The 24,110-nt window shown below is 49.3% G+C and overlaps 1 protein-coding gene across 1 annotated transcript in view; it reads right to left on the reverse strand.

Moving 5' to 3' along the window:
* Nucleotides 1-24,110, reverse strand: part of Dscam (DS cell adhesion molecule) — a 546,865-nt gene that overhangs the window by 199,361 nt on the left and 323,394 nt on the right. The window contains exon 10 of the mRNA XM_077795550.1: nt 19,115-19,234. Coding sequence (XP_077651676.1) covers nt 19,115-19,234 — 120 coding nt within the window. The remainder of the gene's footprint in view (nt 1-19,114; nt 19,235-24,110) is intronic.

The following is a 24,110-nucleotide window of genomic DNA, read 5'->3' on the forward strand; positions in this document are numbered from 1 at the left end:
TTGAGTAAAAATAAAAACCCAAAACACAACATATCAAAATGTGTGGAATGTGGCTTAAAGCAACACTTCCATGGGAGTTTGCAATGTTAAATGCTAGAAGAGGACAAATGTCAGATAGAGCCAGAAGGCACTGCATGAGGAGCAAACACAACCCAACAAGACACTGCAAAGTCAATGAGACAAAGAACAGTAGGAGAAATCCAGTACAGCCCCAAACTGGTTCTATGAAAAGGACAATATAATACATAAACTTCTACCTGAATTTGTGAAGAAAAAAGCAACTACAAGCAATTGAAATAATAGAGGTTGTTATTACAGTTTCTCCTTGCATTAAAAGGATAATAGGAAAATATAAAGAATAATTTGGTATCAATAAATTTGACAACTTAAATAGGTAAATTTCTTTAAAAAAAACTATCTCAAAGATCACTCAAAAACTAAATAATCCTAATTATCCTACAGATAACCCTGTCTACTAGGTAAATGGAATTTGTAGTTTAAAACATTTTTCAAAGAGCATCGAAGCTCAGATGGCTTCACTGGAGGGCTCTCTAGTAACCTGGGTCTGTGATGTCTCCCAAAGGCCCATGTCATGGAGACCTGGCTCCGGGCTGGTGGGCTGTTGGGAGTAGTGGGAACCTTAGAGGAAGGAGGCTTTGAAGTGCACATTTGTTTCATCTCCACTCTCCTTCCTCTCTCAACTTCCCAGCTGTCATGAGGGGGGCAGCTCTGCTCCCCCATGCCCTCCCAGCCATGCTCTGACTCACAAGCCCAGAGAAAACAGAGGCAAGTGATCTTGGATGAAACCTCTGAAACCATGAGCCAAACCAAAGCTTTCCTCCTGCCAGTTGATTTATCTCAGGCATTTTGTCACAGTGACAGGAAGCTCACTAACATATTACCCATATTTAAAGAAGAAATAATACTCATTGACCCCTACCATTATAGGAAGGAAAGTTTGCAACTGTTTCTATGAGGTCAGCATCACACTGATACCAAAACCAAAGATCTTAAAGAAAAAGAGAACAACAGACCAACAGTCATGACAAAAATAAATAGGAAGACCCTTAAGTCAACCAAGCAAGGTTCACCAACAAATAAAAATGAACAACACACCACAGGTGTACCCCATGGATGCAAGGTCGGTTTAAGTTAAAAAATTAGTCAGTAGACCAAAACCCAAACACCATATTGCCACTTCATTGAGGACAAAAAAGAGAAAGAAAACAACAAAATAGTTCGTGGAATTCAATATCCACTCACGAAAAAAATCTGACAGAAAAATAGGAATAGAACAAAAATCATGATCGAAACTTTACAAATAATCTCAAACGTAATTGTGAAAGACTAAATTATCACCAAAGGTCATGAAAGAGACCAGGATGTAAGATACCAGTGTTTTATTTAACACTGTTCCGAAGACTATAGCAAGAACAAGAAAAAAGAAAAATGAAATGAAATGAACACAGATTGGAAAAGAAGAAATCACTTCACTGATGATGGCATGACTCCATCAATAGGATGAAAACAATACGAAAAATGTCGCCAAAACGATAACGCAAGTTAGTAAAGGCATGAAATACAACACCTGTACACACAGCCCGAGTCAATTTTATTTATATATGTTAGGAACAAGCAACTGAAACTTAAAAGAAGACAACACATTTGCATCAAAACATGAAATAATTAGGATGAATTTAATAAAATAGTTTCTATACTGGTCCACTAAAATGATAAGTTCTTGAAAATAATTAAAATGTGAAGTAAACTTTATAATGTATATAAGTTCTATGTAGTTCATGGATAGAAATAACCAATAATTTCAGACTGGTGTTGACAACCTTCTTCTATAAAGGCCCAGATATTAAACATTGTAAGTTTAGCAGGCCATACAGTCTCTTTTAAAACCATCTCTGCCACCAAAGCATGAAGGCAGCTGTGAAAAACAATAAGTTAACTGCATGACTATGTTCCAAAAAAATATTTATAAAAACAGGTTGTGGGCAGGACTTGGATTCTGGTTGCTCACTGGCTATTCCTGGGTTTGAAGGCATGCAGAGGAATTCAAATGTGTGATAACTGCAAAACTGGAAGGAAGAGCATATGCTAGCAGTGCTTACTTGGATGAGCTCTTCATTATATATCTATGGTATAAAATATTATAAAACGGTCTGCATAAACAAATTCTTAAAAATCCATCTTATTCAAAACAAGGTATGAATGAGTTTTGAAAACAATAATATTGCTGGAATTTTGAGAGGGATTGTGTTAAATCTCTATTATCAATTTGGGAAGAACTGACATCTTTACTATGTTGAGTCTTCCAATCCATGAACATGGTATGTGTCTCCATTTATTTACATTACTTTGATTTCTTACATTAGCATTGTATAGTTTTAGCATACAATTTCTGTACATATCTGTTAGATTTATTCATTATTATTTAATTTTTTGACTGATTATAAATGGCTTCATGTTTTTAATTTTGGTATCTGTGTACCTAGTGCTAGTATACAAAAATATAATTGATTTCTATTTTAAAATATAATAATATTTTATTATGACTTCAGTATGCTCCTTTTCTCAGTATCAGTTATTAAACATTTTACAAAGTAACACTAAATGAATAAAATCATTCTTATTCCTAAATCTTTTCACTCTTCAGAAGCAGAGAAATTACCAAAATGTATACAATACAAAATTATCCTAGAAACTTATGTGTAACATAGGTAATTTAAAACTTCAGTCATGTGAAAGTTCACAAATAATTTTAAATGCATGGTGCTGGATTATCACATAACTAAATGAGTGATTGATTTTGAAACATAATTAATAAAATTTGCTAATGAAAGCTATCTACCAGTTTGCTTTCTGGAGTGTTAAACATGAGAATTCTGTGAATTTTCTTTTTAAAAAAATTTGAGGGCTGGGGATGTGGCTCAAGCGGTAGCGCACTCGCCTGGCATGCGTGTGGCCCGGATTCGATCTTCAGCACCACATACAAAAACAAAGATGTTGTGTCTGCCGAAAACTAAAAAATAAATATTAAAAAAATTCTTTCTTTCTCTCTCTCTCTCTCTCTCTCTCTCTCTCTCTCTCTCTCTTTAAAAAAAATTTGAAGAATAGAAGGATGTAAATGCCCTTCTTCTCCCAAGATTCCAACCTCACTATCTGGAGGGATTACAGCCTTCCTAATATTTCTAAGCACATAGAAAAAGTATCCTCAGTTTACACAAGTGGAAGTTATTGTTCATACTGAGTGCCCACACTGTGGCAAATACTGGACAGGCTCTCCATCTCTTCTCTCTCTCTCTACTCTCCTCCTTTCCTCTCCCTAAGGAATGGCAGCTGCCATTTGAGCTTCCTTCTCCCACACAGAGGCTCCCAGGGGAGGGAACTGAAGGCAGCCTCCTACCATAGTCTGCAAGAAACTGACCATGCAACAATCACACGAGGAGCTTGGAAGAAGACCCTGCCCAGACATACCCTGAGGAGTTGCATCCCCTGCCCACACCACACAGAAATAAACTGTGTTGGGAGAGAACCTAAGCAGAGAACTTGGCTCAGCCACCAGTGTTCTGGGCCAACAGAAAAGGGGAGACGAGAAGTGTGCATTATTTTAAGCCATAAAATTTGGGAGTGATTTGTTACACAGCAACAGATCACCAACACACTGTGAGAAATTAGGGAGGGAGCCTTCCAGTTCCTCACCTATAAAATGGAGATGATTATAGTGCTCCCTTCATTGGGTATTGTAAGCACGGATGTCGTTGAACCAGGGCATGGCACATCGTAAGCACATGATATTGCTTATTGTTGCTGTTTTAATGCTGCTTTCAATTTTTTATCACTTTATGATTATTTGACTCTACCTTAGGGACCACGTCCCACCTCTTCACTCACTAGTTCACAATGGTGGGGAAGGCACACTGTTGGGCCATCTGTAGGACTTGCCTTTAGAGTGAAATTGAGAGTCAAGGCTGACAGGTCTTGTCAAATTGCTTAGTAAAGAATGTGCTAGTTTTATCTTCAACAGTGTTAGCAGGAGTTAACTGACTCCTCACAAATGTACACTATTAATCCTTTTAATCTTCCATATAACGTGTCTTATTATACTAATTTAAATGTTTCAGAGTGTTTTTTGTTTATTTTTTCTTGTATATAATTTTTTAACGTCTTTCCAAAAATTTACTGCCCATTTTTACTCGTTCTTTGGTAAACGGCTCCTTCATATCCTTCCTCATTTTTCTGCTGGGCTTTTTGTTTTCTTCTTCATGTTTCAAAGCCCTTTGGGGTTTTAAGAAGATGTCCTTATATTCTCATTTTACATTTTTTGATTATTGTTATTTTAATCAGAATTTGATGCGGAATATTGTCAACTATGGTTTTGTCCATGGATGTGATTGACTCTTCTTTCTCCTGTAAAAGTAGATCTCATATTAAAGGACTTGGTTTTATGTATTCTAAGATTACTTCTTTGGATAATGAGTTCTTTAATGTAAGGATAAAGGATTTCACCTTCAAATCAAGGAAAAAATCCATTGTTTTTATTCATGTCCACATTTTGAAAATCGATTAAAACTACTATCATCTTTCCCCATGATGACTGCAAATGGGGGGGGCTACTTCTAGTCTAAGGGGAAAAACCTGAAAACTTGGCTGAATGGAGAATTTTAAAAAATATCTCCATCAGACTAAAAATCAGGAAATCTCAAATAAAAAACGATGGGCTTTAAAAATTATGTAAGCTATGTTTAGAAAATTCTCAAAATCTAATGTAATACTTGTAGAATTTGAGAATATTAGAGAATTGTCCATATCAACACTACATATTTTTTCCTTTCCTTAAAGAATTTTCACCTTAAAAAATACTTTTATTAGTTGAAGCACTTACATTAAAGAAGGGCATCATGAAATTTAACTACTTTGCTAAGCTCTTTCAATTAAACAGTGGACAGGGATGATCCATTAATTCCCCTCTGGACTGAGATAAGCCTGTTCATTGTTAAAAGAAGCTAATGAAGAGAGAAATGAAGTTTAAGTGTTTGAAAAACATTAAATCTTTCTTTCATCAGAAAAATGAGCCTAAGTGGAAGGGTGACAGCATCTGCAGGCCCAATCACAGTAAACAGTAGCCTAGTGAACACACTATCCCAGGAGTCATCCCATGTGCTAAGGCAGTGGACGTGGCCATGGTTTGATATAATTATCGGTCATCTACTTTAGAGTCATCATTTTAAAGAGTAAAATTTAACACAGTGCGTACAATATGCAAATCCTGTAATCTTCTTAGCACGAGGTAAGCACTTTGGGTAATCAGCCAGAAGATGGAACACAGCAAGCAGCAGCCATTAATTAAAAAGCTGTCAATTTTCTGTGGCTAGCTGGTGTTAAGTGGGGACAATTTCAATGCTCCATTACATGGAAATAAAATGTTCCAGCATTATGTGATGCACATGCTAGATGGCTGGGTGTGACAATGCTGGGTGACCTTTCTTATCTGCTGAAAAGATATGCCTAACTGTGCTCCCAGGGGCTGAGGACGTGGGGACAGCATTTAGCTGAGTGTCCCAGTGAACCGACTTTTAAGTGTTCATTGATCTGTAGAGAGAGCACTTGGCTAAGAGTCAAAGAGCTGAGTCCTCTTGCCCTCTGCACCCCAGCTGCCCCTTTGGGCAACTGGCTAGTTCTCTCTGCCTCCTTTAATTAAATCACATACGAAACAAAAATAAATGCATTTACACAAAATGAAAGATCAGTATTTACATCAAGGGAAGAAAGAGTGTATGGACAGGAATCTGTGAATATAAATGCTGGTGCTGAGGTCCAGAAGTTGGCAGGTGAGCCCGGTGGAATAAGATTGATCCAGAGCAGAACAGCTAGTTGGAGGGGTTCTCTGCATGCTTCCTGGGTTGCACCCAAGTGGTAAGAAAGCTATTCTCTCTTCTCACCAAAGACTCAGTCACCATCCCTTTGTCCCTTGGGAAAGAATGGTGCTTTCCTGAGGAAGGAGCTTGGTTTTCTTCTGCAAGGGAAGGGTTTTCTTCTCTGAGAGGAGTGGGTTGCTGGGAATGAGTAGGAGCAAAGACAGAGGTGGAGACGGGAAGAGAACAGGCCTAGAGGCAACCACAGCTGCACCTGCTAAAAGTCAGCAGCTGAAGATGGACGCTTCCTTACTTGGGGACCGCATGCGGAGGAGTTCTGAACATGTGTTAAAGGGAAAAGCCCAGAAATGGACAGGGACACATCCCACCAGCCCACGCTGGGAGAGCTGTCCCCAATCCCCCAAAACAAAGGTTCCACCGCTGTGCGATGGGTGCTGTGATATTCTGTCTCCTGTGTTAGGTGCTGTCTTTTGACACTCCACATTCCCTTCCCCTCTAAACTCTCTCTAAATTACAGGGAAGTCTGAAAACTACAATTCCCAGCTCTTCTGTCACCAGACTCTGGTTTATATTTCACCAGCAAGAAGTGCTCAAAATCAGCCTGGAAGGAGAAGTTCTCCTTCGGAGACGGCCCACGGACACACAGGCAGACCCTGGACATCAGCACCAGCCTCCTGAGGAAGGGCGTCCACAAACTACTGCGTCAGCGACACGGGGCACTGTCACCACTGATGGGAGGAGCGTCTCATGGTCCCCACACTCCTCAAGGACCTGGAGGGCAGGTTTGCTGGTTCCATCTTTCCAAGAATTTTGTATCCCTCAAATTCTTATGTTAAATCCCTTCTGGGTAAAACAGCACCTGCTGAGGTAGCCTCTAGGCGACCTCCTCTATAAATCGACATATAGTCATGTTCACTGTGCCCTTTGGCTATCTTCCCTTAAATCCTTCATTTCTATGTCAAAGACACCTATGGGATGAAGAGGACTTGGTGTGGCTTGGCAGCGCAGTCCTCTGGCAGGCCGACTTCATGATTATGATTCTGGATCCAGTATGCAAGGATTGCTTTTCATCAGTAAGATGGAACGTTCACCCTTGGCTTAGTTATTGGAAAACTGAAGAGTGAACAGATCGTGATTCAGCGCTCGCTGATGTGACCTGTGACACTGGAGGCAGGAGAGGCACCTCAGTTATGTGATGCTTCCCTCCCTGGCTTTCCCTGCAGCTTGTCTTCTTTGTCACATTCATCATTTTCCCCTTTACAGATTGATTGTTTGAATGGAGATAAGTTCTCTGCAGTGTGACCTGTCTCGAGTGTGGAAAAGGATGTGGCCTCAGTCTTCTCACCAAAGACCTGACATGGGTGTTGGCTGAAAGCGTGTCCTGGAGTTAGCCTGCTCAGGGAACTTGGGCTTGGGCTGCCCATGTCCTCCTCATGGTATTATTCCCAGACATAAGCACTAGGGACAATGGAGGAACCCGGGGATGTCACTTTGGCCCTGGGAGAGAAGGGTGGGTGTGATCAAGGCGAGGGACTCTGAAGCAAGACTCTGAAGCAGGAGGAGGCCCCAGAGCAGGCCACCCGAGCCTTCTGACCAGGTGTGCCGTGCCCAGCACTTGTTTCCAGTGTGGAAGGAGCACCCTGCGTGGAAGTATCTGGGTAACTATTGTGAGCATCTGGTTTCATGTCTATGGATTTCTCAGAAAAACAGTCAGTCCCCTGTTGGCCTGTCAGAGTCAACGATCCAAAAGGGGACTCCTGAAATGGCTGGTGTGAGGCCAAAGAGGAGGCCAGTGCAGCCCCAGTGGTAAGGGACAGTCAGGCCTCTGGTGACCACACCGTGGGCATGCAGAAACGACAACCTCCAACCACTCGTCTGGCACAGCAGGAGACGACAGGGCAAAGGCAAAACTGCTTCTGCATCGGAGCAGAAGACAGATGCTCCGGAGCCTCCAGGGAGAAATGGAGCTGGGAGACCAGGACTTTGAGTGACTATGTTATAGCTGGGGACAGGAGGGACAGGAGGAAGGGGCAGGGAGGAAGCCCTTCTAGAGAGAAACAGGCAGGAAGAAGAGGGCAGCACCCCCGCTGGAGCCCTCTGTGTGCTAGACAGCGGAGGGGACAGGACCACCTGTCCCTCGTTAAGAGAAGAGAGACATGGATATCACTGAGGTCATGGCCCTGGTACAAAACCTTCCCCCACAAAAACAAACAAACAAACAAAAAACAACAACAGGATCCAAGAAAACTGTAGGCAGGAGATCACCCACATCTACTACTGAGGACCTCGGAGAAAAAACAATAAAATTATTTATGAACATTGTGGGGAAGGATTTGTATAAATGAAGAGACCACCCAAGGTGTTGGTGGAAAGCCTCCGTATTCTAACCATGTCACTGTTCTCCAATCAGCCTCTTGATGTACAGCGCTCTGTGTTTTCCAGACTAACTGAAAACTCGATACAATTTTCCTTGATTAAATTATCCATCTGGAAGAAACAAGTGAACAAAATGCATATGAGAAAGCTAAGATAGTTTTGAAAAAGAAAAATAATGACTACAGTGTGTTCAGACGAATCAATATATTTTAAAAAGACCCCCCCCACACCTCAATCCCTAAAGTAGATATGGTTCTGGAGCCTGAAGACACAGGTCAGCACATCAGGGAGCGCCAAAAATTAGGTCCCCGGTCACACACACTGCCGTGGACTTTAAAGCCTGTCAAGTCAGTGGGAAAGGGTGGGCTCTTCAATAAATGGTTTGGGGACAACTGGCTAACCACGGAAGTTATAATAATGGCAATAATGATGATAATGATAACATGACATTTATTGACTAATTGCTATCTGCCAGACCCCATAATAAGGGCTTCCTATGAATTATATAGATCTTCTCATTCAGTTGATCTGCTTATTCTGTTTCACATACAATGAAGTTAGGGTTCCTACAGATAAGGTCATTTGCAGGCAGTGACAGAGCCAGACAGTTCTTTGGCTGGGGTTTGAACGCTCAGTCCATTCTTTTGACTGATGGTTTCTGCTCTTTCTCTACCTCACCACCTTTTTTAAAATAGAATATGAATTTAATAAGGCTTTCCATTGAATCCAGGATTGGGGATTTGAAGATGGAGGCATAAGCCAGCATTTCTTCTCTTCTTAGGAAAGCAAGTGGAAGAAAGGAGGCTAAAAACTGGAAACTCAACTTTCTGTGAATCTAGGAAGTAGCCAACGTCCCAATCAGGTAGGGCGATGGGCAACCTGGCAGGTGTGCTGAGCAGAGGCACACGTGGGAGACAGGCAGAGCCACGTCTCGGGACCAGACCCAGGTGTAGACAGCAGCCCAGGTGGAACACCTCCTGGTGGGAGTTTGGGAATCAGAGCGTAGGGTGGGGCCATCGAGTATTTGCACAAGACACTCTCTTCCAGTGTCTTCTTCACATGTAAGTATTCAGGAGGATGCCAGATCTAGCAGAGACCGTATAAAGAAATGGAAGAAAGACACTGAAAAGTAGCAAGTAATCTCACCAGGAAAATATTGCCACGATTGAGAAGAAATTGTGAATGGTCACTTGACTCTAAAGCCACAGCTCAAAAGCGAAATGTGAGCTGGCAGAACTGGAGAGAGAAGGGGAAGGATAAAATAATTCCATGAAGGGTGAATTGGAAGGAGCACAGAGGAGGAGAGGTTTTGCAGAGGAAAAAGACCCAGAGAGTAGAAGTTGGCAGATAGTAAACAAATTAAAATGAGAGAAAAACGGCAGCTGTAGTCAACAAGTGACGAGGCTTTGACACAGTAATGGCAGACCCTGGTGAAGAAAGGGGAAGCTGGGGAGAGGACACATGTTACAGGAAAATGTCCCAAAATATCTCTGAAAATAAAAGACATTTGAATGTACCTAGGAACAGGCCCAGCACATCTGTGGGGAAACTGACCACAGAAAACACACCTAGGTATAGACCCTGACTGTCCCAGAGCAGGGGTTCACTCTCGGGGGCACCCCAGCAGAAGAGCCAAGTGCTTCTAAGGGAAGTCAGGTGGCTCTGTCCCCATAGGTACAGTGTGGGCCACCAGCCTCCCCCAGTGAGCACAGTCCACAGGAGCCAAGACACGGAGCCAGCCCAGGGCCTGCCCACAGGTGAGTGGATAAAGAAAGTGTGGCGTGTGCACGCTGGGGAGCTGTTCTCTGTGTAAAGGAGGATGGGATTACTGCATTTCCTGGTAGATGGACGACCTGGGAACATCACAGTAAGTGAAATAAGCCAGACTCAGACAGTCAAGGGTCCAGTGCTTTTCCCTCATGTGAGGAAGCCAGGCCAGGATAAGGAAAAAGGGGGAGGAGAATCCCATGAGGATTGAGGGGGTCAGTGGAGATCAGGAAGGGGCTGGAGAGGACAGGGAGGGAGGAGGCAGGAACTGCAGAATGAACTGACAAATGCAGCTACGTGGGCACGTCACAGGGAGTCAGCCCCACGTTCACATATATAATCACCAACTGGAAAAACAATAAATAAAGAGAAGGAAGGTCAGCAAGCAGAGGAGGGGGCAGAGAGGGAGGAGGGAGAGAAAGGGGGAGCTCCGGGCCCTGCGATGAAGCAAATTTCATCCCATGCACATGGGATTACGTCAAAACGAACCCCACAGTTACGGGTAACTACAGGCACTGATAAAGACATCTGTAACCAAGGGTGGGCGGGGGGCGGGGTCCTCTGTGAACAGGGAGAGTGGGCAGGGGGGTCCTCTGTGAACAGGGAGAGTGGGCAGGGGGTCCTCTGTGAACAGGGAGAGTGGGCAGGGGGTCCTCTGTGAACAGGGAGAGTGGGCAGGGGGTCCTCTGTGAACAGGGAGAGTGGGCAGGGGGTCCTCTGTGAACAGGGAGAGTGGGCAGGGGGTCCTCTGTGAACAGGGGAGAGTGGGCAGGTGGGTCCTCTGTGAACAGGGGAGAGTGGGCCAAGTGGGGTCCTCTGTGAACAGGGAGAGTGGGCCAGGGGGGTCCTCTGTGAACAGGGGAGAGTGGGCAGGTGGGTCCTCTGTGAACAGGGGAGAGTGGGCCAAGTGGGGTCCTCTGTGAACAGGGAGAGTGGGCCAGGGGGGTCCTCTGTGAACAGGGGAGAGTGGGCAGGTGGGTCCTCTGTGAACAGGGGAGAGTGGGCCAAGTGGGGTCCTCTGTGAACAGGGAGAGTGGGCCAGGGGGGTCCTCTGTGAACAGGGAGAGTGGGCAGGGGGGTCCTCTGTGAACAGGGGAGAGTGGGCAGGGGGTCCTCTGTGAACAGGGGAGAGTGGGCCAAGTGGGGTCCTCTGTGAACAGGGAGGGTGGGCCAGGGGGGTCCTCTGTGAACAGGGAGGGTGGGCAGGGGGTCCTCTGTGAACAGGGAGAGTGGGCAGGGGGTCCTCTGTGAACAGGGGAGAGTGGGCCAAGTGGGGTCCTCTGTGAACAGGGAGAGTGGGCCAGGGGGTCCTCTGTGAACAGGGAGAGTGGGCAGGGGGGTCCTCTGTGAACAGGGAGAGTAGGCAGGGGGGTCCTCTGTGAACAGGGAGAGTGGGCCAGGGGGTCCTCTGTGAACAGGGAGAGTGGGCAGTGGGTCCTCTGTGAACAGGGGAGAGTGGGCCAAGTGGGGTCCTCTGTGAACAGGGAGAGTGGGCAGGGGGTCCTCTGTGAACAGGGAGAGTGGGCAGGGGGTCCTCTGTGAACAGGGAGAGTGGGCCAGGGGGTCCTCTGTGAACAGGGAGAGTGGGCAGGGGGGTCCTCTGTGAACAGGGAGAGTGGGCCAAGTGGGGTCCTCTGAACAGGGGAGAGTGGGCCAGGGGGTCCTCTGTGAACAGGGAGAGTGGACCAGGGGGGTCCTCTGTGAACAGGGAGAGTGGGCAGGGGGGTCCTCTGTGAACAGGGAGGAGTGGACCAGAGGGTCCTCTGTGAACAGGGAGAGTGGGCCAGGGGGGTCCTCTGTGAACAGGGAGGGTGGGCAGGGGGGTCCTCTGTGAACAGGGAGAGTGGGCCAGGGGGGTCCTCTGTGAACAGGGAGGGTGGGCAGGGGGGTCCTCTGTGAACAGGGAGAGTGGACCAGGGGGGTCCTCTGTGAACAGGGAGAGTGGGCAGGGGGTCCTCTGTGAACAGGGAGAGTGGACCAGGGGGGTCCTCTGTGAACAGGGAGAGTGGGCCAGGGGGGTCCTCTGTGAACAGGGAGGAGTGGACCAGAGGGTCCTCTGTGAACAGGGAGAGTGGACCAGGGGGGTCCTCTGTGAACAGGGGAGAGTGGGCAGGGGGGTCCTCTGTGAACAGGGGAGAGTGGGCAGGGGGTCCTCTGTGAACAGGGAGGGTGGGCAGGGGGGTCCTCTGTGAACAGGGAGGAGTGGACCAGAGGGTCCTCTGTGAACAGGGAGAGTGGGCAGGGGGGTCCTCTGTGAACAGGGAGAGTGGGCAGGGGGGTCCTCTGTGAACAGGGAGAGTGGGCAGGGGGTCCTCTGTGAACAGGGAGAGTGGGCAGGGGGTCCTCTGTGAACAGGGAGAGTGGGCCAGGGGGGTCCTCTGTGAACAGGGAGGGTGGGCAGGGGGGTCCTCTGTGAACAGGGAGAGTGGGCCAGGGGGGTCCTCTGTGAACAGGGAGAGTGGGCAGGGGGGTCCTCTGTGAACAGGGAGAGTGGGCCAAGTGGGGTCCTCTGTGAACAGGGAGGAGTGGACCAGAGGGTCCTCTGTGAACAGGGAGAGTGGGCCAGGGGGGTCCTCTGTGAACAGGGAGAGTGGACCAGGGGGGTCCTCTGTGAACAGGGAGAGTGGGCAGGGGGTCCTCTGTGAACAGGGAGAGTGGGCCAGGGGGGTCCTCTGTGAACAGGGAGAGTGGGCAGGGGGTCCTCTGTGAACAGGGAGGAGTGGACCAGAGGGTCCTCTGTGAACAGGGAGAGTGGGCCAGGGGGGTCCTCTGTGAACAGGGAGAGTGGACCAGAGGGTCCTCTGTGAACAGGGAGAGTGGACCAGAGGGTCCTCTGTGAACAGGGGAGAGTGGGCAGGGGGTCCTCTGTGAACAGGGAGAGTGGGCCAGGGGGGTCCTCTGTGAACAGGGAGAGTGGGCCAGGGGGGTCCTCTGTGAACAGGGAGAGTGGACCAGAGGGTCCTCTGTGAACAGGGTGAGTGGGCAGGGGGGTCCTCTGTGAACAGGGAGAGTGGACCAGGGGGGTCCTCTGTGAACAGGGAGGGTGGGCCAGGGGGGTCCTCTGTGAACAGGGAGGAGTGGACCAGAGGGTCCTCTGTGAACAGGGAGAGTGGGCCAGGGGGGTCCTCTGTGAACAGGGAGAGTGGGCAGGGGGTCCTCTGTGAACAGGGAGAGTGGGCCAGGGGGGTTCTCTGTGAACAGGGAGAGTGGACCAGGGGGGTCCTCTGTGAACAGGGAGGGTGGGCCAGGGGGGTCCTCTGTGAACAGGGAGGAGTGGACCAGAGGGTCCTCTGTGAACAGGGAGAGTGGGCCAGGGGGTCCTCTGTGAACAGGGAGAGTGGGCAGGGGGGTCCTCTGTGAACAGGGAGAGTGGGCCGGGGGGTCCTCTGTGAACAGGGAGAGTGGGCCAGGGGGGTCCTCTGTGAACAGGGAGAGTGGGCAGGGGGTCCTCTGTGAACAGGGAGAGTGGGCCAGGGGGGTCCTCTGTGAACAGGGAGAGTGGGCCAGGGGGTCCTCTGTGAACAGGGAGAGTGGGCCAGGGGGGTCCTCTGTGAACAGGGAGAGTGGGCCAGGGGGTCCTCTGTGAACAGGGAGAATGGACCAGGGGGGTCCTCTGTGAACAGGGAGAGTGGGCAGGGTGGTCCTCTGTGAACAGGGGAGAGTGGGCAGGGGGGTCCTCTGTGAACAGGGAGAGTGGACCAGGGGGGTCCTCTGTGAACAGGGAGGGTGGGCAGGGGGTCCTCTGTGAACAGGGAGAGTGGGCAGGGGGGTCCTCTGTGAACAGGGAGAGTGGGCAGGGGGGTCCTCTGTGAACAGGGAGAGTGGGCCAGGGGGGTCCTCTGTGAACAGGGAGAGTGGGCAGGGGGTCCTCTGTGAACAGGGAGAGTGGGCAGGGGGGTCCTCTGTGAACAGGGAGAGTGGGCCAGGGGGGTCCTCTGTGAACAGGGAGAGTGGACAGGGGGTCCTCTGTGAACAGGGAGAGTGGACCAGGGGGGTCCTCTGTGAACAGGGAGAGTGGGCAGGGGGGTCCTCTGTGAACAGGGAGAGTGGCCAGGGGGTCCTCTGTGAACAGGGAGAGTGGCCAGGGGGTCCTCTGTGAACAGGGAGAGTGGGCAGGGGGTCCTCTGTGAACAGGGAGAGTGGGCAGGGGGGTCCTCTGTGAACAGGGAGAGTGGGCAGGGGGGTCCTCTGTGAACAGGGAGAGTGGGCCAGGGGGGTCCTCTGTGAACAGGGAGAGTGGACCAGGGGGGTCCTCTGTGAACAGGGAGAGTGGGCCAGGGGGGTCCTCTGTGAACAGGGAGAGTGGGCAGGGGGGTCCTCTGTGAACAGGGATAGTGGGCGGGGGGTCCTCTGTTAACAGGGAGGGTGGGCAGGGGGGTCCTCTGTGAACAGGGAGAGTGGGCCAGGGGGGTCCTCTGTGAACAGGGAGGAGTGGGCAGGGGGGTCCTCTGTGAACAGGGAGAGTGGGCAGGGGGGTCCTGTGTGAACAGGGAGAGTGGACCAGGGGGGTCCTCTGTGAACAGGGAGAGTGGGCCAGGGGGTCCTCTGTGAACAGGGAGAGTGGGCCAGGGGGGTCCTCTGTGAACAGGGAGAGTGGGCCAGGGGGTCCTCTGTGAACAGGGAGAGTGGGCCAGGGGGGTCCTCTGTGAACAGGGAGGAGTGGGCAGGGGGGTCCTCTGTGAACAGGGAGAGTGGGCAGGGGGGTCCTCTGTGAACAGGGAGAGTGGCCAGGGGGGTCCTCTGTGAACAGGGATAGTGGGCAGGGGGGTCCTCTGTGAACAGGGAGAGTGGGCCAGGGGGGTCGTCTGTGAACAGGGAGAGTGGGCAGGGGGGTCCTCTGTGAACAGGGAGAGTGGGCAGGGGGTCCTCTGTGAACAGGGAGAGTGGGCAGGGGGGTCCTCTGTGAACAGGGATAGTGGGCGGGGGGTCCTCTGTTAACAGGGAGGGTGGGCAGGGGGGTCCTCTGTGAACAGGGAGAGTGGGCCAGGGGGGTCCTCTGTGAACAGGGAGGAGTGGGCAGGGGGGTCCTCTGTGAACAGGGAGAGTGGGCAGGGGGGTCCTGTGTGAACAGGGGTTGTGGGCCAGGGGGGTCCTCTGTGAACAGGGGAGAGTGGGCCAGGGGGGTCCTCTGTGAACAGGGAGAGTGGGCAGGGGGGTCCTCTGTGAACAGGGATAGTGGGCGGGGGGTCCTCTGTTAACAGGGAGGGTGGGCAGGGGGGTCCTCTGTGAACAGGGAGAGTGGGCCAGGGGGGTCCTCTGTGAACAGGGAGGAGTGGGCAGGGGGGTCCTCTGTGAACAGGGAGAGTGGGCAGGGGGGTCCTGTGTGAACAGGGGTTGTGGGCCAGGGGGGTCCTCTGTGAACAGGGGAGAGTGGGCCAGGGGGGTCCTCTGTGAACAGGGAGGAGTGGACCAGAGGGTCCTCTGTGAACCAGGTCGAGCTGGGACATTCCTCTCTGGGAACCACTGTGGCCGTGGGTTTGTGGTGAGCACAGAGTCAGTGTGACACAGAACTGTGGTGACAAACGGAAGCTGGCCTGTGGTGGCAGAATAGACTGGAAGCCCTGACCAAGAGCAGCATTTATCACAGAGGGAGAATGGAAGGTCACTGAGCGCCGCACCAGCGCTTCTTGTAGAAATCCAGCTGTGCTCAGGGACTGAGGCCGGACTCCTGCCCTGTCTCTGCCTGGATCTGACCCCGAGCCGCCCTTTCCTCTCATCAGCCCCCCACTCCTCTCGGAGTCTCAGGGCAAGGACCCAGGGCCATCTTCCACGTGTCCCTTCCTGTCACACCTCATGGAGTCCTGCAGCTCAGGACAGTCAGAACCAACAGCTGTCCCCCTGTTCAGGTCCCTCACCCCCCGGGGTTCCTTCCAGGCCTGCAGGTCCTGCTCTCTGTGCAGTCTGCCTTCGGCACCCCTCAGGTGTGGGCAGCTCCCACCTCCCGGCTTAGGCCATCCCAGCAGCCTCCTGGCCTTGGTGAGCATCTCTGTCCCATGGCGGAGGCCACACTCCACACTTGGCCAAGCCACAGGCTTGTGATGACTGGCACAGGACTCTGGCCTCCTGGGACTTCTGGGCCTTCCTTTCATTTATTCCTTTCATGACATACAGTGTCCTCCTGGGAGTTTCTGGAACATTCTAGGCATCATCCATCCCCACGGCCAGGGAAGGACACAGGCCAGTGTATCATCTATTCTCTCCCTTTGGCAGCCCTTCTGAGTTCCCAGCAGCTAACAAGGGGTGGCCCTGGTCCCAGGGCCAGTGATTAATGCCAGTTCCCTCCACTGTGAATGAGAGGCCTGTGAAGAAATTAGTCCATCTGTGGAACTCTGGGAGCCCAGGTGAAGGTCACCAGGCTAGGAATCCCTGGTTTTTAAAACTCTCTTATAGATAAGTGACCTTGTTTGTTCATGTCAGAGGAAAAATCAGGAGACAGGATTGAATGCCTTGGACTTGGTGTACTCAGATCCAAGGTTAAAAGTGAGAGTCCGACTTTTCAGCAAGGGTGGTTCATTCTGCAGCAGCTACCCCGGGCCACTGTGATATACTCTGAACTCTGTGGCCGTGGGATTAAACTGTTACAGCTCCCAGGGAGGTGACCTGAGCCTGGTTTATTGATGTCTGTTTTGTCATATTTCAGGGAGTGGTGCTTACGCTCTGACAGACAATTTTGATTACAGGAACCATGTTCCACAAGCAAGGCTCACTGTCTTCAGAGAAACATCTTTATTACTTACATAATTAAAGGAGAAATATACACTATCCCTGTACTGCACTGGGTGATATTTAAACACAAGCATATATGGAGTACTACCACGGTTACAAGAAACAGGCACCGCTGCACACCAGGGAGGGTGTGTGCATGAGTCACACTGCAAAGGGTCAACACATCTCAAAACCTGGGGAAATCGTTCACTCTCTGAGCCAGCAATTCTACTTGTAGAAAATTATTCCTGGGAAAAATGAACACACCGACCAAGATCAATGTGATCAAAAGTGATTTTTCTAGAAAAAAAGAGACACGTCCAACAAAAGTGCTGGAGATGCCCTCTGCCCAGTGTCCACCCTCCCCTCCTTTCATGAATGAATATAGGTCAAGCTCGTGATGACCGTGTGCTGGCCACAACATGTCCTAGAGACCCTGAGGGTGAGGGGTGACCTGGTCATGGGACGTCAGCAGGACTGATGTTGACATTCTCCCCTCTGGTGCCCCCTCCTCCACAGAAACGTCAGAGCCACCACTTTAGCTTAACGTCTGTCTTTGAGGGTGTGACGGTTTGGATGTGGAATGTCCGCCAAGGTCTCCTGGCCAGAGACGGGGTTGGGGGATGTGGTTGGATCAGGAGGGCAAATCCCTTGATGGCTGGACAGACCACTGGGTGGGGGACCTAGTTGGATGATGTGGGTCACTGGGTGCATGCCCTGACACACACCTACACATCTCTCTCTCTCTCTCTCTCTCTCTCTCTCTCTCTCTCTCTCCCCAGGCTGCCTGAAACTGGGCGGCTTTCCCCCACCACAGCCCTCTGCCATAATGCTCTGCCTCACTCCAGGCCTAAAGCCACGGAGCCTGCCGAGTGTGGCCGCAACCTCTGAAACCACGCGCCAACGTGACTGAGAGCCTCCTCTAAGTCGTTCTTGCCAGGTTTCTGGGTCACATGAACACCGGGTGAGAGATACCTGCAGAGTGGCAGAGCTCTTCTTCCGATCTGAGAAGCTTGGGCCCCTGATGACTTAGGAGAACTAACAAAGAAGGATGAAAGGCTGTCGCTGTGACACCGTGGATGAGACTCAAGGACATAGTAAGTGAAGTCGCTGAAGAGAAGGAATCTCGTGTGCTTCCACTGACAGGTGGAACCCCCCAAATACAAGTAATCTCAAGTAGAATAGCAGCTACCAGAGGCTGGGGAGGGCAGGCTGGGGGCGCTGCTAAATTAGATAAGAAGTAGAAATCCTGGTGTCCGAGTGCACAGCAGCGCGAGCAGAGTTGGCAACAATTTACTGTACCTTCCAAAATAGCTAGAGGGGAGGATATTGTATGTTCTTACCACAAAGAAAACGAGAAATGTTTAAAGTAATGGATCTGCTAATTAGCCTTATTAGATAATTTCTCAATGCAAACATGTATCAAAACATCACATTGTGCCCTGTAAGTATGTATAATTATATGTCAACCAAACTCAAAACTTAAAAAAAAAAAGATGAATAGAAAGCTAATCCTAAACTACCCACATCCAGAAGGGATATGAGAAAGAGTAGACCTTCATGAATTTGTCATTGAACTCAATCTTAGCTCAGGCAACAGATAAGTAAGTGTACTTACTGATGTGTTAATCTAAACTCTACCCAGTCATTAGAAAATAATATTAAATGCCACTCACAATAGGACTGCCTTTAAAAACATCACCAAGGTAAGGAGATCATACCTCAAACAGCTACTCTAATATGACCAGGCAAATTTTCAAAAAAAATTAATGATTTTATATCTTTTTATTTTATTTATTTCATTTTATTTATTTTTGGTACCAGGGATTGAACTCAGGGGCACTCAACCACTGAGCTACATCCCCAGCCCTATTTTGTATTTTATTTAGAGACAGGGTCTCACTGAGTTGCTTAGTACCTTGCTTTTGCAGAGGCTGGCTTTGAACTCATCAGCCTCCTGCCTCAGCCTCCTGAGCCACTGGGATTACAGGCTTGTGCCACTGTGCCAGCCAATGATTTTATTTTTTAACTTTCTTCCATTATTTAATCTCATGCCTTAATAGTGGGCACAAAATTTTCCAGGACAGCATAATTTTGACAATTCACCCTTGAAGCTTCTCATGTGCAGGTTTGCAGTGGTCTCTAAGCAGATCACAGTTACTTACAGGTAGAAAGATAGTCACTTCCCAGGTGTTGGAATAGCCTACCTGGATGATGTCCTTTGGGGGTCTTTCCAAGGACACATTGTCATGAACTTGCATGGTCTGAGTGAAAACACCTGAGACTCGGGAGAGACAGAACCACAATCTACCTGCAGGAAGCATCTCTAGAGAACAGCCTGTATGCTTAGCAGATAACAAGTAAATCAAGTAACTCGGTACCTTTTGAGAATTTCCACACGATGGTGGGGACAGGATAACCCTCAGCCGAGCAATTGAGGATGACAGCCTTGCCATAGATCCCGTCCTGGTCCCGGGGCTGAACCACAAACTTGGGAGGAACTGAAAAGAAAAACATTGGCAGTCATTCAAACGAGACCACAACCGGTTGAAGGCATGATTTACCACACTGCATGATTTCTATGAACATTCGAATGCAAAGAATGCTTTACATATATGGGAAACAGAACTGGTGTCTGCAGTTGGAGACCAGCAAGAACCGCGATGTCGTGCTGGCCATTTCTCCATACATATCAGTGAGCCTCTGTGGACAGAGCTCTTTGTCCTCTTGTCTTGGTTTTTGTGCTGGGGAATACTGGTCATTTAACCATGGGAGGGTGGACAGACCATGGGAATTGGACTTCTGGTGTTTCTCTGTGCTCCTGGAGATCTTCAGGATTGTAGTCCATGGAAAATAGAACTGTAACTGCCATCTAAAGGGACAAAATGGGTTTGCTCCTCCAGGAGTGAGAGTCAAGGGTAAGAATTCCCTTGGGTGTGAACTGTTCAGAACATCTGGTGTCTGCTTTTCCTAAAGCAGAAGACCTGGGTATTAATAGGCACTGGCTGTGGGCAGCAGCGGGCACAGCATGGTACTAGACTTTCCCTGAACACCTCAGGAGGGCACATGAGCCCTTATTCCTGATGTCAGCACTGTTCAGGGCCATGTAGGGCTATGGAGGCCAGCTCAGGTTAGTGCCACGAAGACTTCATTGTGTCCTTATAAAAAATGGTGTATTAGGTGACTATTTATCTGGTGAATTTTGGGAGGCGCTGGAAAGATCCATCCCTAGCTAAAGTATGCCCCCGAGCTTCACATAGAGCACACCTGCCGAGAGACGGGAAATGCCTCTGAGATAAACGATGGTGCTTCTATGGGTCTTTGAGGCTTTTCTTAAAGAGAAGTGGCACCTGACAGTGCCTACTCTGTGGGTGCCTCCCAGCAGATGCAGAGCTCATCCTGGGACAGACTCTCAACCAGCAGGCAGGATGAGGTGAGAGGAGAGGGCTCCATCCGCTGGGTATTGAACACCTGGCAGTGAGTGTTCTTCCCTCCATTCCACAGTCCTGCTGAGGCCAACTTGTCCACCTTGCAACATCCATAATTCTCCATCGTGAGACAGAAACACGGGCCTCTATGCTGCTGACAGATAGGAGTTCCAGCTCTCACGTCATTGACTCGGGAGAGGGTCAGGATCTAAGTCAGCTGGGCTCAGAAGTAGGTCAGAGTGAGGAGAGTCATGTGAAGACCATTTGGCCGAAAATAACCAAGGGGGGAACTAAATCAAGACACAAGAACCAACTCATGGCTATGCTTTGGGAGAGAGAGAGAAAAAAAAAATGCTTGAAACTTTCTAGCACAGCTTTTCAAAGAAAGCATTGCACTTGGATTGCCACAGACAGCCATGGCTCGGGGCGCACAGCCAGGAGGAACCCGCGCTTTGGCCTCCAGTTCTGCCACCTCTTGTGCAAGTTATAAAATGTCTTTTGGCCTCAATTTCCTTATATGCAAATCAGGGATAATTGCAGCAGCCATTTCATAGAATTGTTTTGAGGATCAGATGAGTTAAGATTAGGAAAGTTCTTAGAACAGTCGTTGGTAGATTCAGAGTGAGGTCGAAATGCTAGTTCATTTAGTAAATATAGGTATGTCCAGCTTTGACACATCCTTAATGAACAAAGTCCCCAACTGGCCAATTAAATAAGTAATTTACACAGTCAATAGGTCTCTGGCATATTGCTTAACTAGTGAGCAATTTTGCTTCATGTAGATGATAGTCTGAGACAAATACATTCAATAAAATTTAATATGTTTACAATAAGATAACAAAAGGTGACTTCCTTATTGTAAAGAAAATATTTCTAGGAAATAGGCTAGAGATTATACAGAGAAAATTTTCTGATTAAAATAATCCACTAACCTCAAGGGTGGATGACAAATTTTAAAACATGGTTCTAGAATAATTCTCTCCAGGATGGAAGGTAGACCTGAAGTTTCCTTCAGCCTGTCTGTCATGGACAGGATAATTATGATCCATCCATGATCCCTCCCTCAGTTTGGCTCTAATCCATAGAAAAGATTCTAAAACTAATCAAAGAGTTCTCTGTGGGAAATAGTCATTAATAAACTATAAGTATAAAGAAATACAGATGAAAATGGTCACTAAATTGGTAGAATACCTGGAAACCACTCCATTAGGAGTAGCTGGGAGTTCGTCTGTGAACCCCTTTGCTCTCAGACTGAAATTCTGTCTTCAGATACAACAAGCTCCATGTTCACATGAAAGCCTAATAAAGAAATAAATGGGGGGGATCCAACATGGCGGCCGGTGAGGAAGCAGCTATTCCAATGTCTCCACTTTAACGGGATAAGAAAGACCCATTGGAACAGCTGCAGCCTACCTACGGAGGAACTTCTAGCAAAATTCCCTTAAGAGGAGAGCTGCCGTGAACTGGTAGGTTTATTCGAAGTGACAGTTTGTCCCAGAGAAGTGGATCTTGGCCAGCCACGCAGGCACAGAGGTCTAGTCCTGCAGCCATCAGCCACTCCTACAAGCGGCTCTCCCGGGAGGCCACCCCACCCGCCAGGTTCTTAACCTCGCGGCCACAGCTACCCGGCTCTACAGGCAGCCCCTCGGCGGGTGCAGAAGTCAAGTCCTGCAGCCAGCAGCCGCTTTTGCAAGTGGCAGGCACCCGGAGCGGCTTGGCCCGCCCCGCCTGAACCGGCAGTCGGCCTCCGCCATCTGGGCTCTCACAGGAGGCCCAGCTCTCGCTCTGCGAGAGGCCACCACACCCGCCCTGCGAGCGGCCGCCCCACCTGACCGGCTCTTAACCACACGGCCGCAGCTACCTGGGTCTACAGGTAGCCCCGCGGTGGGTGCAGAAGTCCAGTCCTTCAGCCAGCAGCCGCTTTTGCAAGCGGCGGGCACCCAGAGTGGTGCGGCCCGCCCAGCCGGAACCAGCAGACGGCCCCACCAACCGGGCTCTCACGGGAGGCCCATGAGCGGCCGCCACACCCGCCCTGCAAGCGGCTGCCACACCCGCCCGGCTATTAACCAAGCGGCCGAAACTGCCCTGCTCTACAGGTGCCCCCCCCACCCCCGGCGGGCACAGAGGTCCAATCCCGCGGCCACCAGCAGCTTCTGCAAGCGGCGGCAGCCCGGAGCGGAGTGGCAGCCCAAACCGGCAGACGCCTCCGCCATCCCGGCTCTCCCGGGAGGCCCTGCTCTCGCTCTGCGAACAGCCACACCACCCGCCCAGATCTTAGCCACGCAGACGCAGCTGCCCCGCTCTTCAGGCGGCCCCCAGCGGCCCGACTCAGCTAGAGGGGTCCCCGCATGGCCCAGCACATGGCCATGCCCTCCGGGCTCTGCTAACAGCCCCGCCCACCTGGCGAACAACCAGGAAACTTCAAAATCTCTCCGTGGGCGTGACCGTAAGGACCAAAGGACTCTCGACCGCCAACTCCCCCTACTGCCAGAGTCAGGCAGACCTGAGACCCGCCAGCGGAACAGGCCTAGAGGCCTGCTAGCATGGTAGACACGTCACTCCAATTGGAGTAGGGGCAGAGCAGAGCAGCTACCTGCATCCGGATCGGGCCCAACGACCCGAGGGGGTGGTAGTCACGTTACCACAATTGGAGTGGGGGCAGAGCAGAGCCGCCACCTGCACTCGCAGGGTGGGCAGACCTGCGAACGACCGGCGGAGCAGGCCTAGGGGCCCGCCAGCGCGGTAGACAGATCACCCCAATTAGAGGAGGGGCACAGCCACTACCCGCCCTGCAAGGGAGATTTTTCAACTATACAAGAGCAATATAAATAATTAGGGGGAAAATTTCAAAAAAAAACAGTTTCATCAAGCAGAAAGAAACGCGAACAGTATGAAAAGACAAGGAAAGAAAGGACCACAAGCAATGCAGGTCAACTCAACTTTAGAAGAGGTAATAGCTGCAACAGAGGGAATGTCAGAGAGAGAGTTCAGGATATACATGCTACAGATGATCTGGAGTCTCAAGGAAGACATGCGACAGCAAAATCAGACAATGAAAGATCACATTGACAAGGAACTACATAAACAAATACAGGAAGCAAAAGATCAATTTCACAGGAAAATAGAGGTAATAAAAAACAAACAAATAGAAATCCTAGAAATGCAGGAAGCAATAAACCAACTTAAAAACTCAATTGAGAATACTACCAGCAGAGTAGATCACTTAGAAGATAGAACATCAGACAATGAAGACAAAGTATTTCAACTTGAAAAGAACATAGACAGCTCAGCAAGTCTGCTAAGAAACCATGAGCAGAACATCCAGGAATTATGGGATAACATCAAAAGACCAAACTTAAGAGTCATTGGGATACAGGAAGGCACAGAGCTCCAAACCAAAGGAATAAACAATCTATTCAGTGAAATAATACCAGAAAACTTCCCAGACTTGAAGAATGAGACAGAATCCCAAATCCTAGAAGCCTACAGGACGCCGAATGTGCAAAATCATAAGAGATCCACACCTAGACACATTATAATGAAGATGTCCAACATACATTATAAGGAGAGAATTTTAAAAGCTTCAAGAGAAAGGAAGCAGATTACATTTAGGGGTAAACCAATCAGGATAACAGCTGATCTCTCAACACAGACTCTGAAAGCTAGAAGATCCTGGAATAACATATTTCAAACACTGAAAGAAAATGGGTTCCAACCAAGAATCGTGTATCCGGCGAAATTAAGCTTCAGGATGGAAGATGAAATTAAAACCTTCCACGATAAACAAAAGTTAAAGAATTCGCAGCTAGAAAACCATCTCTTCAAAAAATCCTTGGCAAAACATTACAGGAAGAGGAAATGGAAAATAACATTGAAAACCAACAGTGGGAGGTAGGACAGTAAAAGGGGGAAAGTAATCAAAGAGGAAAACAAATCAGGTTTAGTAACA

Source organism: Urocitellus parryii, chromosome 2, assembly GCF_045843805.1.
Source record: "Urocitellus parryii isolate mUroPar1 chromosome 2, mUroPar1.hap1, whole genome shotgun sequence".
Lineage (NCBI taxonomy): Eukaryota > Metazoa > Chordata > Mammalia > Rodentia > Sciuridae > Urocitellus > Urocitellus parryii.